Source organism: Eulemur rufifrons, chromosome 6 (genome assembly GCF_041146395.1).
Source record: "Eulemur rufifrons isolate Redbay chromosome 6, OSU_ERuf_1, whole genome shotgun sequence".
NCBI classification, from domain to species: Eukaryota; Metazoa; Chordata; class Mammalia; order Primates; family Lemuridae; genus Eulemur; species Eulemur rufifrons.
In genome coordinates, this window is record NC_090988.1 from 91,873,049 (window position 1) to 91,889,653 (window position 16,605).

Below are 16,605 nucleotides of genomic sequence, written 5' to 3' on the forward strand. Positions count from 1 at the left end.
GCTAGTTGTTGGTAAACATTTTCCCTAACAAATCCATGGACTGGGGACAGGGGAAGGGATTATTAGTGAGCCTCTTCCATCCCTTTTTCCTAGATAAAGCTGTTTGCTGTTTCTCCATTGAATTCTAATTCTCTTTCAGGTTTCTTCTTCTCCCACAAATAAGAACCAGAGCCGAATCAATCTTGAAAACTTTGTTTTGATTTTGCAGTGCTACAGGACCTGCTAACATAAGTATTTATGGTAGAAAATTAAACTAACTGGACACAGAATTCCAATATCAATCCCACCACTTTGACATCCATTGCAGTTTAAAAATATTTATCAATTAAAATAATTGTTAATTTTTTTAGTGTTTATGGAAACTATGTGCATTTTCACTGTCAGTTATTATCTCCTCTGAAGATGTTTCTATTTTTTTACCCTACTCAATTCTTCTTGTGAGAAAAAGGCTATTTCTAATCGGTTCTGAACATGCTGTGCATACATTTTAAATACCTCCATTTAGTGCTAACCAATAGAAGGGACAGGATAAAAAAAACTGTGCAAAAGAATGACTAAATTTTCAATCTGTAGACATGATGAAATCCGTTAGGAATTATTTAGGTTTCAGGGGTTTCTCTGTAACTCCATAACTTTAAAAATTCTATATAGCTACCAGTCTAAGCAATCAATTTGCAATGCTCATAGATAAAAAAAAAATTGTAAGTGTTCCAGTAGGAAAACAAACTAAAAAAAAATGCATGTTTATACATGTGATATCTAGAAATTATTTGAAGCTTTAAAATATTGCATAAAAATAATTATATGAAAACATTCTTTTTTGAAATTTTACATTACATTTGGTCATAGTACTTCTTGTTTATCTGAAATTTAAATGTAACTGGGCATCTTTCATTTTATCTGAAAATCTTAACCGTATTAGATTCTAAAATATGAGATCAATAATGAACTTTTTAGGCATTTCTAAATTTGTCTGCATTTGCAATATCCAAATTCTAGAATCTCCTCTCACTAATCACTAGATCTAGGACATGTGCTCAACCCATATGATAGTGCCTAAGCATCATACTACTCCAGGAAACCCTAGTTATCTAGGGAGATACTAAATTTTTGTACTATATTTGAAAGAATCGGCCGGGCGTGGTGGCTCACGCCTGTAATCCTAGCACTCTGGGAGGCCGAGGTGGGCGGATCGTTTGAGCTCAGGAGTTCGAGACCAGCCTGAGCAAGAGCGAGACCCCATCTCTACTAAAAATAGAAAGAAATTATATGGACAGCTAAAAATATATATAGAAATAATTAGCCGGGCATGGTGGTGCATGCCTGTAGTCCCAGCTACTCGGGAGGCTGAGACAGGAGGATCCCTTGAGCTCAGGAGTTTGAGGTTGCTGTGAGCTAGGCTGACGCCACGGCACTCACTCTAGCCTGGGCAACAGAGTGAGACTCTGTCTCAAAAAAAAAAAAAAAAAGAATCAACTGTCAGTCACCATACAAATATTTATTGTCAGAATCCAGGAGTAATGGGATATTTACCCTTACCCAGGTAATAATCAAATCAATGACAATTCTTATTGACTCACCTTCAGTGAAAAATCAAATTTTCTTCTCCCAAATTACTCACACTTTTTCTTTGGGTAGGAAGAATTTATAGTTTTCCTCCTTTGTGGTGTTCCCTGAGGAAATGGTATATAATTCATTCAGATCATTATGCCCAAATCATCTCAGAGGCTTAGAAAAGGTGTCTTCATATGTCTGCTAATTATCTAGTACACTATACCTATTCCCCAGTGAGAAAATGTAAGGGACAATTCAAGAGAAGGAGCAAAACAACATAAATGTTCTGAACAGTTCCGTGGAGACCTACATGACGTAAAGATACTCATTCACTCACCTACATTGAGTCAACAATTAAAGTTGAGAAATACTTCGTTATACTGTATGTATCAGCTTCATTCTAGTAAAACTGGAACAGTTCCAAAGTCATGGATAAATTGTATGTGGCATTATTATCACATGGGATTTATCCTTTCAATGTATTATCTATATTAAAATATGTAGTAGGCACTGGATTAAAATAAATTCTTTAGCCCATTTATGTGAGATAGATATTACCATTCCCATATTTAGAAGAAAACAAGCTCAGATGAACTATGTAATTTTCCAGAAGTCACATATTTGATAACTGGAATATTTGAAATTAGATCCTCATCTCTAAATACATATTCATATATATATTAATAACTTGTCCTTTCATAATAATTATTGTCATGTAATATGTTGCTACAATGACTACTTAACTGTAGTGTTTCTTGAGCTAACATCACCATTGGATAATGTTTAATACAACCTCATCTAGAGTAAGATCTACTATAAAATGTTGTACACCTGACCTCTTCCTCTTATTTCTAATCTTTCTAGATTGTACACAGAGAGAAAAATTATTTTGTGCCCCATAAATATACACAATTATTATTTGTTAAATAAATGAAAAAAGAATTTAGAAAAATATAGGTAGAGTGGAAACATGGATCTAAATTGCACCAATTGATGAGTCATAAGAAAGTATTAATATTTCATATGTGTCTATTACATAATCTCTATATCAACATATAGAACATTTTCAAGAACAAATAGATTTTCCTCATGCTTGATACCCCCATTGGCCACTTCCATCATGAGGAGATTTTCCTCATACCTTAACCCACAAACAGCTTCCTCCCCCACCAATAGGCGACTGAATTCTATGCCTAGACTTATTTTTTCTGTTCTAGAATTTCAAATAAATGGAATCACGCAATACATACTCTTTATCTGGCATCTTTCATTCAACATATTGTTTTTGAAATTCATCCATATTGTGTTTTTATGCTGCGTAGTTCATTATATTCATATACCACTTTTCTTTAACCATTTCCTACTAATAAATACATGTTATAAAAAGTCTAATTTAAGTGCTTCTATAAAATTATATTTGAGGGTATACACAATAATTTCTCTTGTTATAGACCTAAAAGTAGAATTACTGGATTGCATGGTAAAGGCATATATAACTATAGAGGAAAATGCCAGATTTTTAAATTCAGTGTAGCATTTTATATTACCATCAGCTATGTATGAAAGTCTCATTTTTTTCCACATCTTTGCCGATCCCTGATGTTTTTAGGGTTTTTCTTTTATTTTATTTTAGAGATGGTAATTGGTGTAAAATGGTATCTCAGAGAAATTTTAATTTCCAATTATCTGAAGATTAATGATAATGAGCACTTTCATTAACTCATCAATCTTTCATCTATCTATTAGAGATACTGTAAATGACATTGCCTTTCTCATAGTTTATTGGAACAACACTCCATATTGAACATTAAATACAAAGTTTGCATTAATTCTTAAAGACCCTGCGGAAAGCATTTTTTACTTCTTTGTTCCCAAAGCTGTAAATCAAGGGGTTAAGCATCGGGATCACTAACGTGTAAAACACTGAGGCCATTTTATCAGTAATATAAGAGTGAGTGGATTTGGGCTGCACATACATAAAGAGGAGAGACCCGAAGAACACAACCACCACTGTCAGATGAGAACCACATGTGGAGAAAGCTTTCCTCCTCCCCTCCACAGAATGCATTCGAAATATGGCTAACAGAATTAGCATGTAGGACACGAGAACTACCAGGAGGGAGGAAATCAGATTAAATGCTGAAAATAGTATGATCAACAATTCCATTTCCCGTGCATTTGAGCAGAGCATAGGTAACAAGGGAACAACATCACAGTAGAAATGATTGATGATGTCAGAGCCACAGAAGGTCAATGTAAAAATCTTAATAGTGAACAGCAGAGCCTGAAAGGTACTGTAGAGATAGGGAATGCCCACCAGCATGTGGCAAAGTCTCGGAGACATGGTAACATTGTAGAGAAGAGGGCTACAGATGGCCACATAGCGGTCATAAGCCATGGCTGACAGGATGAAAAGTTCACTTACGATGAACACAATGAAGAAAGCCATCTGTGTGCCACATGCAGAATAGGAAATAGTATTTTGATCCACCATAAAATTTGCCAGCATCTTGGGACAAATGACAGTAGAATTACCAAGATCAACAAAAGCCAGGTGTCTTATAAAAAAATACATAGGTATATGTAGCCGAGAGTCCAACTTGGTCAAAATGATCATGCCCAGGTTGCCCACCACTGTGATCATGTAGATGATGAAGAAGACACCAAAAAGGGGAAGCTGAAGCTCAGGCCACCTTGTGACTCCCGTCAGAATGAATACAGTCAACGCTGTTAGATTCCGTTGGCCCATTTAGTCAAGTTATCTCTTCTGGGAAGAAACAGGAGAGCTGTCATTAGCTTTCATGTAGTGTCATGTCAACAAATTACAATATTGGTAGACAGAATGAAGCTTTTTATTCATAACTGGGAAGAGAAAAATAATTCCTTCATCTGATTTTGAAATGAGAATAAATGATAGAATCTTTTACTTCCCCCCAAATAGGGATCCAGATGGAACACATAAATATATGTGACATAGATTAAACTCTAAAAAGGAACAGCAATGTTTGAAGCATATTCATTGATAACAAAAGGCATATAGGCATAAATGTAGAAATGTTAGACTTTATTTCATCTACACAATCCCATCACAGCTTTTATTGAGGGTGCTTCCATTTCTATAATAGAATTCTTCTGAAATTTTGATATTCTTAAAGAGAAAGGCATAAAAAATAAGAACCTAATGAAGGTTAAGTTTTAGGGTTCCTCATCTGCACTTCCAAGTTCCTTGAAGACTTGAGCTATGTACTGACAAAGTGCTATATCTCTGTAAATGTTGTAAAGGTACAGTATTTAATCATAATTAATTAAGCCTACTTTTTTTTCTCCATTCCAACTTTCATTCTATCACACTTCAACTCATATAGAGGTACATTGGTAGGCCTATTAGCATTCGTGGGAACCAACTAAGGGAAATTTGAGTTAATACTATTTATTTTATGTTTAATAGGTATACTTACAGTCTCAGAATCAATATCATTAATCATTGAATATTTTACCTATTATGGTACACTAATGGCTTCTATGAACACTCCTACTACCTGATGTCTGAGCTGTTTCCAGAATTTTATTAATAAAATTATTGTATTTATAGATTTTGTGATAATTTTGACCTCTAGTTTGTTTCTGAGATTTTAAAATTATTTCCCATTCTAAATAAATATTCACATTTATATCTCAACTTGAATGCATAATTTTATTTCTTTTTTAAAAATAGAAAACACCAAATTAGCACAACTTTCAAGATACACAATATGGATCCATTCCGGCTAAAATATATGGTTTATTTCAATCCCCAGGGATATTATTTAATTCCATATATTTTATTTCTTCTACTATAACACTGCAGAGATAATAGGTTCTACAATGCATTCAAAACTATTTATCTGAGTATTTATTACATTTTATATGACTAAATGTCAATTTATTTCTGGAATTGTACTATAGAGTATCTATCAAATATAAGACAGTGATTTTCAAATATTTTAGTGATCAGTACCTCACCATTCATTTAACAAATTTGCGTGAGAAGTCAATAAAACAAAGTGTAACTTTCCTGATTAAAGGTAGTGAAGATGATTTAGCCAAATCCATTGGATTCTCTGCCTATTACATTCACTGTCTCATCAAAGAATACCTGGAACTCTATGAGCATGATTGCCAATCTGTGGAGAAATTGAAGTTCAAAATCTTTAGACAGATGAAATGTGGGCTAGAATTATTATAATGTAATGGAATATCAGCTTTAGCCTGAGCAGCTTATCATGAAGAAACTTCCAGGAAACCACTGCAAGGTCCAGAACTACCCTTTGGAGCAGGTGCAGACCATGGCCACCTTGTGGCAGCTGGCGGCAACTCTAGGAATCTGCGCATTATTGGTGGACATTGTGCTTTTTAATTCAGAAAATGAGGACTGGAGTAGGGGCAATGCTGGAGATTAGTCAGCCTCTCCCATCCTGTCTTCCTAGACCAAGCTGTCTGCTGTTTGTCCTGTTGATTCTCACTCCCCTTTCAGGTCCCTTCCTCACCCACAAATGTGAACAATGAATCTATCCCCTTTTGAAAACTTTATTTCAAGTTTTAAGTGTTGCAGGGTCTACTCTCAGAGGGTTTATGCTAGAATGTGAGATGCACTAGACTGAGAAAGAAATTCGGAATTCTGGTGTCAATCCCACCACTTTGAAGTCATCAAGGCTTTGCTAAAAATTATTTTAATGTTTATTGAGTATTACCTCCCTCTGAAAATGTCTGGATTATTTTACCATGCCTATTTTTCTTGTATGAAAAATGACTGATTTTTAAATCTTTAGACATGGTGAAATCAGTTAAGAAATAACTGATGCTCAGGCTTTTTTCTGTTACTCCATAACACTTAAAGGTCATTTTATTATTTGCCAGTCTATTCAATCAGTGTGTAATGCCCATTCTTCAAACCAAAGACACAGTAGTGAGCATCCCAATAAGAAAAACAAACAACTAAAAAATGTGCAAGATTATACATGCAGCATAGTTCTATAAAAATTATTGAAGTATATAATATATTGTGTGGGAAATAATATATTATTTTTTAAATATTGCATTGAATATATCATCCCAAAATAATTTATTTACTAAAGATTTCATAGGGCTTATATTAAAATGTATTAATTGTTTATGTGAAAATTAATTATAACTAGGAATCCTGTATTTTATCTTGAAATCTTAACCTTAATAGATTCTAATATATGAGATTGGTTATTAATTTTCAAGTATTTCTAATTTCCTCTTCATTTGCAATGTTCAAATACCATCATCAACTCTAAGAAATCAAATATGTCCAGGACATTTGTTCATTTAACAGGACTCAATGCTCTAGAAATACCATACTACTCTAGGAAACCCCATTTAACAAAGGAGAAATATATTTTTTGTGGTGTATTTGAAGGAATCAGCTGTCATTTACCATAAGAGTGTCTACAGTCAGAAACCAGAAGTCATGAGAAATTATCAACACCCACATTATCATTAAAATCAATGACAGTTATTATCCACTCACCTTTAATGAAAAATCAAATTTTCTTATCCCAAATCCCTCTTATATTTTCTTTTGGTAGAAAAAATTTAAGTTATTCTTCTCTCTTCACAATGTTCTCTGAGGAAATAGCATGTAATTCGTACTGATTATTATTCCCAAATAATGTGAGGGACTTAAGAAAATTGCCTGGAAGTGCCTGCTAATTACTAGTGTCTGTTCATATGCCTACATATTCCCCTGTGAGAAAAATGTAAGGGAAAATTAAGGGAAAGAAACAAAACAACGTAAATGATCTGTACAGTTCCGCGGAGACCTATAAGAAGTTATAGTATTCACTCACTCACTTACAAAGTCAACAATTAAAGTAACATTGGAAAATGATTTGATATCAGCTTTATCCCAGTAAAACTGGAACAATTCCAATGCCACGATGACATTGTAAGTGACATTACCATTATTACATAGAATCTTTCTTTGAATATATTATTCAAATACAAATATGTAGTAAGTACTGGATTAAAAATATATCCTTTAACCCTTACATGTGAGATATATATTACTATTCCCATATTCAGAGTACACCAAGCTCCTATAAACTATGTAACTTGCCAAAAGTCATATAATTGATGACTGGAATGTTTGAAATTAGAGCCTCATCTCAACATATATGCTTTGTCCTTTCAGATGGCAAATCCATACAATTATTGTAATGTAATATGTTAATGAAATGACTACCCAACTATAGTGTATTCTTGGATAATGTTCAGTACAACATTATTGAGAGCAAAATCTACCATATGATAGTATATGTCTCATAACAATCTACCCATGTCCTTTTCCTTCATGACTTCAATATACCTACATGATGAGTGTGATATGCACTGTCTGGGGAATGGACACGCTTGAAACTCTGACTCAGGGGGATGGGTGGGACATGGGCAATATATATAACCTGAACTTTTGTACCCCCATAATAAGCTGAAATAAATAAAAAAATAAAAATAAAATAAAATTTTTAGCTGCCTTCTCATTTTCTCCATTGATTATTACTTTTTGCCTGTGATTTATGCTACAAAGTTTAATGTATGTTTCTTATTTTTAGACCATATTTCTAAATATTCTCTTACATATTTTGGGGGGAGTATGTTAATTCTGCAATCTATCTAAAGATGAATATCCTGTCATTTTTGAAAGCTCCTTTATGTCTAGTGTACAACATAATTCATCAGTAATATTAGATCATTCATCAGTAATATTAGTTTGATGAATATAAACATTGAATGTAAGCCAAATTCCTGTCAGGATTCTTCCAAACTCATTCTGCATGTTAAAGTGAAAATGGAGATAGACAATCCAAGCATAAGAAACTTGCTTTAGTCTTCAGTCTCTCTGTGTGTGTGTGTGTGTGTGTGTGTGTGTGTGTGTGTTATTTTTAAAGATTTCTTTACTTATAGTAGCATTTGTCAGGTTCTTTGTCTTATACATCTGTATAAGAACATAGTTTGTAACTAACCTATTAACATCTAACTATTTGTGATTTAGGTAATTCATAATTCTATTGATCCAATTATTTTCAATTATTGTTTTCATTATATTTTACTAAATTCAAGAATCCTCATACTTTTCTTGACACTTTTTAAAACTGTTTATAGCATTTTAGTTGATTAAACACTTTAGGGAGCTATATGAGTCATGGGAAATTTCAAAGTCCCTTAAGAAAAAGCGTACATACTACAATTTCATTTGCTACTCTATAATGTCTAAGCTATGATAGGACTCATTACTGGTGATGTAATATGTGTGTGTGTGTGTATGTGTACATATACATCTTGCATATATACACATCTCCATTTTTCCCCAATTTGTCCTCTAAGAGGAAAAAAAAATAAATATGTTAAGGTTTTATTTATTTGTTGTGCAATAATGGCTAGCATTTACCTTCAATTATTTTACCTGGAGTTATCTTCAGCTATATACTATGAAAATATTTACTAAGTCTGCATATCATATAGTCATCAACTGAAATTGTTTTTGAGTAAAGGGTGAGAAACCACGGAAAAGGGTATGGCATTTCTAAACTGGAAATTTTAAAATATTTTCTTTTGGTAAGTTAAATTTATTCTGTAAAATGTGTTCCTCTTCATTTCAGTTTTCTCATGTTTAGCAGATTAGTTAAACAATTTAAGTTTTAAATCTGATATAATCATTTGCATGTTAACACTATTGGAGGTCGATTAATCCAACTCCACAATCTATCATTCAATTCTGTCTACAAAATTGCCTTAAATTTTCAAGAGATGGGCATCTCCTAAATTAGTGCATGAGTGAATTTTGAAATTTTAATTGGAAACATCATTTCCTTAACTATACTGAGAATTAAGACTATTTGTAATAGATAATCCTTCCTTGAGAAAATGTTATTTAATTGATACTCTACAAAGATGAGGCAGAGGGTTAGAAGAGAGCTCTATACAAGCATTTATATAACAAAAATAAATATACAATTTATTTATTCAAAGCAACACAGAACCTATGAAAACTTATAAGTTTTTGCAAGTTTTCTCATTTAGGCAAGACATAGATATTTGTGCTCTGAGTCTCAGAGCTGAGTGATTCCTCTGTCTCTTTCCATGATGCTTGTCAGGAGACTTCAGAAGAGGCCTGAGATTTATGCTCTTTAAATAGCATCTTTGGAGACCAGGCCCCTGCCTCATAATCTTTGCCAATTTTCTGGTTATATCATAATTCATCTGTGCATTAACCATATAGTTAATAGTACAGCTGCCTTTACAATTTTTTGTTATTTGATCATTTTATAATATAAATGAAGATTCAGAGAGAACTTAATGCTAATTTTGCAACTTTCTTTCAGTCACTATCAGTGTCCCTCAGGAGAGTATCTCCTTTCTACAGAGACAGACATTTTTAGAGAAAGACTGAAATTTTTGACCACCAAAATGTTTTTCATACTTTTCCTTATGGGATTGAATCATAACTAACACGGAAAAGAAATTAAGAGACAATATAGTGAAGCTTCTAAAATTTTAAGTTAAGAGATTTATGAACAGAAAAATAATGTTTACTTATTCAAGAATACAAGTCTATGAATGCTTTTATTTGGTCTTAATGTATACTAGATTCTTCTGTATCCATTCTAATTCCCTTATGTTTCTCACCTCAGACTTCAAGAAAAGGAATTTGCAAATGGCTGAAGAGAATTTCACAGTTGTCACTGAGTTTATTCTTTTGGGATTGACAGATCGTGACGAACTGAAAGTTTTGCTTTTTGTGTTATTCCTGGTGATTTACACCACTACCTTGGTGGGGAATCTGGGCATGATCTTCTTAATCCAAATCACCCCAAAGCTCCACACACCCATGTACTTTTTCCTCAGTTGCCTTTCATTTGTGGATGCCTGCTATTCATCAGTTATTGCACCAAAAATGCTCACCAACTTCTTAATTGTGAGGGAAACCATATCCTTCTCTGCCTGCATAGCACAGCATTTGTTTTTTGGGGTGTTCATTACCACAGAAGGCTTCTTGCTGTCAGCAATGGCATATGACCGTTACATGGCCATCGTTAACCCTTTGCTTTACTCTACAGCCATGTCTAAGAGAAAGTGCATAGCGCTGGTCACGGGGTCATGCATAGGTGGAATGATTAACTCATTGACACACACAATAAGCTTAGGGAGACTGTCCTTCTGTGGGCCCAATGTTGTGAGCCACTTCTTCTGTGATGTCCCCCCACTGCTAAAGCTGTCATGTTCTGATACCTCCCTGAATGAGTTGTTGCTTTTAATTTTCTCTGGAGTTATCGCCATGGGCACCTTCTGGATTGTGATCATTTCCTACATATTCATTGCTGTTGCTATTCTGAGAATCCGCTCAGCATCAGGCAGACAGAAAGCCTTCTCCACCTGTGCCTCTCACCTGACTGCTGTGACCATCTTCTATGGCACCTTAAGCTTTAATTACATTCAGCCCAGCTCTCAGTACTCCGTGGAGCAGGAGAAGGTGGTTTCTGTGTTCTACACACTAGTAATTCCCATGTTAAACCCACTGATTTACAGTCTGAGAAACAAGGAGGTAAAAGATGCTGTGAAAAGAGTCATAGAAACAAAACGTTTCTCATGTCAATTTAAAGTCACTATTACTCCTATGACATTTTTCCAGGCAGCCTTCCCTTACTAACATTCATATAAATTCAATGCATTCTAGAGTTTAGATGTTTTCATAAATCATTATATTCTAAATATTCATTGTTCACATGGGAAAATATGACTAGAAAATTGAAGTGACTTAATGTATAACTTCCTTCTAGGAAAGGCAACTTAAAATTCAGCCCTCCTGTGATATTAGGACATTAATATTTAAATCAACCAATCTATCTAAGAATGGCATGTACCTTTTATTTTTTGAGACAGGGTCTCACTAAGTTTCCCAGGCTGGTCTTAAACTCCTAGGTGCAAAGGATCCTCCTGCACCAGCCTCCTGAGTAGCTGGGACCACAGGTGTGCACCACCACACCCAGCTGGCACTATCGTTTTTGGTATTTGGATAATTCCATACATATGAGTTTGTATATACTTTTATACATGTAAAGAATTGAATCTTTTTCTAAGAATTTTGAAAATTTAGTTACTCAGAAGATTGAGATAATTGTATACCTGATATTTGCTTTTATTTTATTTTTGGTATATTTTGGATGCTATCCTTTATTGATTTTATTATTTGAATAAAAATCCTTCTTCCTCTGTGTCTTTTTATGCTGTATTTTAATTAACAATTGTTCTTAATTATAACAAAATGAAATCAATCAATATTTTCATCAATCAGTTTTAGTTGTTCTAATTAAGGATGCTATGTAACAAACTACCCCAATGTTTATTTGGGCTGAAAAAACATACACTTAATTTTGCTCACAGCTTCTGTGTCAGGAATTTAGGGAGGGCTCAGCTAAGCCATTCTTTCTTGGGATTACTTACAGGTCAGCAATCCTGTTCCAACAATCACTTAATCAAAGCAGTGATCTCTTGTTTACTACTAAGATTTCTAAATAGCTTAATCCTTACTACAGGGTAGGGCTTGGATAATTTCGGAGGTTCTCATTTTGCATGTCCGATTAAAAATATGATGAATGTGCTTGGTCAGAATTCCCTTTTGGAATGGTAGAGGCAGACTTTGATGACAATCTCAATTGCACACTCAGGTAATGGTAATACAACCACAGTGTATTTTCTCCAGATACGAATGGAAAATGCAAAATTTCCAATTTGCAGTTTAAGCATGACATTAGTATCCTCTGGTATAACATCTCCATAACCTACCAGTATCACCATTGGGCATTTTAGAATGCACTTTCTCCCATGGGGGTCACTTTAAAATCATCACCAGTTTCTAACAATTTCAAATATTTGTACACTAACCATGGGATATTCCAACAAAACATTGCATAAAGCTGTGGATTCTCCTGGAGAATAAGAGAGCATATCCAGGCCCTTTAGTCAATATCTACATATGGAGATAATTGGAGGGCATTATGAGAAATATAGGTCATGTGTGGAGTTGGAGCCAATTGTTTTTACCCCATAAATATCAAAAATGCTCTTCTGAATCTCTAGTAGCAATCTCTCAAATTATTCTTTTTAATTGCATTTTTAACCTTCATCTCAAATTCCATCCTCCTTGTTAATTTTTTTTCTCCTTAGTTTCACTTTCCTGTTAAGTGATATGAATCCTTTTTGCCATATTCAGCCTCTTCCATGCTATTCAAACTAATAGACCAGTTACTGCCTCTTGAATATTTTTCAGCCTCATCCAAAAGTAAGGTCACATGAGGTGCCAAAATTTACACCGTATGTCAATGATCTTAAATCGGATATGCCTGTCTGATGTTAACCAACATTCTTGAGTTACATACAATGGTATCATGCCTATGCTTCAGAAGTATTCCATTTCTTAGTCAAGAAGAGAGTGGGGCAATTTTCTCTCCTCCAAGTAAATTTGTTGAAATCTGTCCTTTATCCATTACAAGTTAGTTGTCACCCCTTTCAGAATGGTCAGCTCGTAGAAGTTTGCCACCACTTGGGGATTGGTATCAACCCAAGCAATCTCTTTCACTCAGTTGTATATAGAATTAGGAGTGTTCCATCCTGATGTATTCAGAGAATGATGCTGGCCCAGGGTCAACAGACTTCTGTTGAAACTTCTCTGTCAAGTGTTACACTCATTACTAATAAATATATCCTTAAGATCCCAGGTTTACTAGCTGTGACCCTGGCTATCTTAGTAGGCTTCCAGGTAACCCATCAATGGTGAGTGCCTTGCCTGTAAATATAATAGCATCCACCCAGCAGATCATGGAAGTATGGCAAAGTATTTTTTTCATCTTCCTCCCTTTAAATTTCTTTCTTTCTTTATAGACTTTGTTTTCAAAATTTTGCTATTAACAGCAAGGGTGCAGTATTATTTCTAACTTTCCCCGTGCCTGGCATCTTTTTGTCTATCAACCTAGTCAGTTTCCCTGGGTTTAGGTTTAGGGTTTCTTAGTTTTAACACTTGGTTAGTTATGTAGTATAGTGATTATAAGAACAAATTTCCATTTTCCAGCTACTTTGACAACAGAAGTTCATAAATCCCAAGATTATTGACAAAAAGCAAAACATTTTTTAGAGAAAAATTCATGGTTATCTTTCTGTTGATAAAACACAAATAGCATATTTACAGGGAAATCTGGTAGAATCAACATTTTTTTAATTTAAAATTTCTTTAATTTTTTTTGCAATATTTTGTGATTTTCAGTTTGTGGGATGTTTGATTTTTCTCGGATTTATCATTAGATATTTCACACTGATATTGTTGTAAATTGTATTTTTTTAGTTTTAAAATTTGTGGTGTTCCACTGCTAACGTAGAAAATAAAATTGCTCCCTGCAGGGTGGTATCATAGTCCAAATGCCAGATGGAGGCTTTCAGATCAGAAGCATCTCTGAGCTGGCCCCTGAGCTGAGTGTGTGGCTGGAATCAATATTTTATTAAAAATCCATGAGAAGGGAAGGAAAAGTCACATACCCACGAATTAATACATTTGCATAAAATTTTAAAAATTTGCAATAGTAATATTCGCTAAATTATTTAAAACTGCAATTATTATGTCTTGACTGACTTTATCCCTTACCAATTTTTTCTTAGAATCTCTCTGCCTTATATTAACAACATATTCTACTTTACTTTATTTAATATTACTGAATAGGCATTTTTCATTCCTTATCTTTCAAATTTTTGTAATTAATTTTAATTTTTATATTTAATCAGATTTATTTTATAATATATATGTGATGATTCAAATATCTAAAATTACCATTAACCTAAATCTATATTTCTTTATTTTTCAGATGCAAGTATTGCTTTCATGTATACTTATATATATCAGTATATTTTTTCTAAAAATTCTGGGAATGCTGGCTTTTTCTGATAACCAGCTTAATTGGAGATAATCTCTTTTAGAGAATATATAAGTTTGCTTCTGTTGAATGCCAGGTGCACTAAGCTGTGTTTATACTAGCATCTCCAATTTAGTTCTGTGAGAGATATCCTCCATTCCAATACTGATCTTGCTTTTACTGCCATGGATTAGGAATCACACTTGATTGTTTCAGTTCAAAATGTTTTATGCTTGCTGTTTTCTGTTTGTTTTATTGGCTTTCAATGTTCTCCCCTCTTCATTCAACTACGCAATATTTTGAAATTTATAGATTCAGCCTGGTTAAATTTTCTCACAGGTATTCATTCATTCACTACACAGAACATTGCCAATTCATCAGCCTGTCACCCTGTTCTTTTTGGAAAAGTTGTTATTCCTTTTGCTTTTTATCCTAGCGTTTTGACAACCTTTATTTTTTCCTGAAGATTTTAAACGTAATTACTGTGTTCTGGACTCTTGATTTTGGAGATGTGTTTTCTCATGCGTGTCACAATCAGATGGAGAGTGTACACTCAACAGGACCTACTCTGTGATGATCCCGGAGGACTGTCTGGAGAAGAAATGTGTGCCTAGATTTCAATCTGCGTCTGTTAGCAGTTTCAGTGCTACCAACTCTGACCATTGAATATTCATTTCTTAGCTTGAAGTTGCCTCGGTTGCACAGGTAGCAAAATCCGATTATTAACCAGGCAGGGTTACTGATTCTCACATGAGGATTTTTTCCTTGCAAAATGCCAGATCACGATGGACACGTTTATTCATATGTTTTGCTAATAACCGGATTCATTTAGTGTTTACAATGAGAATGCAGGTCTTTCAAAAGTATTGGATTTATATTTGAGCTTTAATGGGCTTTCATGTTGTTCACGGGCCCATGGGCTTAGCATTGCTTTTGAACAAATAGAATCTCACTTAAAAAATTATAACATTTTGAAAATACCCCAAAACATATCATAGCGTCACTGTTCATTTTTACTTCCAGTTTTCTGCTTTTTCTTCCTTTGTGCTCATTAAAAATTTTAATTCTTTTCATGAGTCAATCTATGAATGTTTTAGAATATTTTTATATTCAGTATTCAAATGTTAAAATTATTTTTAAAAATATATATGTATATGTATGTGTGTATATATGTATGTATTGGGCACATGTATATATGTACATGTATTTGTGTATATATGTGTGTACATATATAGAGAGAGAGAGAGAGAAAGAGAGAGAACTTCACTCTGTCACCCAGGCTGGAGTGCTGGGGTGCAGTGATGCAATCATAGCTCACTGTCATCTAGAACTCCTGGGCTCAAACGATCCTCCCACCTCAGCCTGAGACTACAGGCACATGCTGTCACACAAGGCTAATTTTTTAAAATTTTTTGTAGCGACAAGATTTTGCCATGTTGTCCAGGCTGGTCTCGAACACCTGGCCTCCTGTGATCCTCCTGCCTCAGCCTCCCATAGTGCTGAGATTACAGGTGCGAGCTACCATGCCAGCCTAAAATATTTTTTGAGGGGAGTGAAGTTAAATCTAGTCTCCCCTTTGCTGGAACTGAAAATACAGCCACGTTTGTTTCCTCATTTATTTGTTTTCGATAATCCATATTCTTCTAGCACCTTACACAATGTCTACCTTGTATTTGTCACCCAAGAAATATTTTTTGAACGAGAATACTAAAGCTAAATATCATATCTAATAAGAGTAACGCGTGGCCATTCTATTCTACTCACTATGTAGAATGCAGATTTTGACTTTTGACAGAGGTGTGTGGACATGGGGAGTGGAACGCTGCTTCCTACGAAGTTGTCAGAAAGTCTGGCTGTTATCAAGCTGGATTCATTTTTGCCTTACACAGGGTAGGTCCAGGACATAGTATATCTTAATAAAATGTTATCCAATTTATGCTGATTACTTACAATCAATATTTCTACTATTTTTTTTTCACCCCAGGTTCTATGTTTCCTTGCACTCTTTGTAAACTTTTTTACATTGCACACCTTGGGGAAAACTGGTTCCCCTGAGAAACCTTAAGAAAGTCCTTTGAGAAGCCAGACTGCA

General features: G+C 34.2%; 2 protein-coding genes across 2 annotated transcripts; one reads left to right on the forward strand and one right to left on the reverse strand.

The window, feature by feature from the left end:
- Window positions 1-3,379: 3,379 nt before the first annotated feature.
- LOC138384477 (olfactory receptor 8K5-like) lies at window positions 3,380-4,303 on the reverse strand. The gene has a single exon (XM_069469983.1). It carries the CDS (start codon window positions 4,301-4,303, stop codon window positions 3,380-3,382), a length of 924 nt encoding a protein of 307 aa, XP_069326084.1.
- A 5,967-nt stretch (window positions 4,304-10,270) lies between these two features.
- Window positions 10,271-11,263, forward strand: LOC138384968 (olfactory receptor 5J3). Its single transcript, XM_069470607.1, has one exon. The coding sequence runs from the start codon at window positions 10,271-10,273 to the stop codon at window positions 11,261-11,263; it is 993 nt and encodes a 330-aa protein (XP_069326708.1).
- Window positions 11,264-16,605: the final 5,342 nt, after the last annotated feature.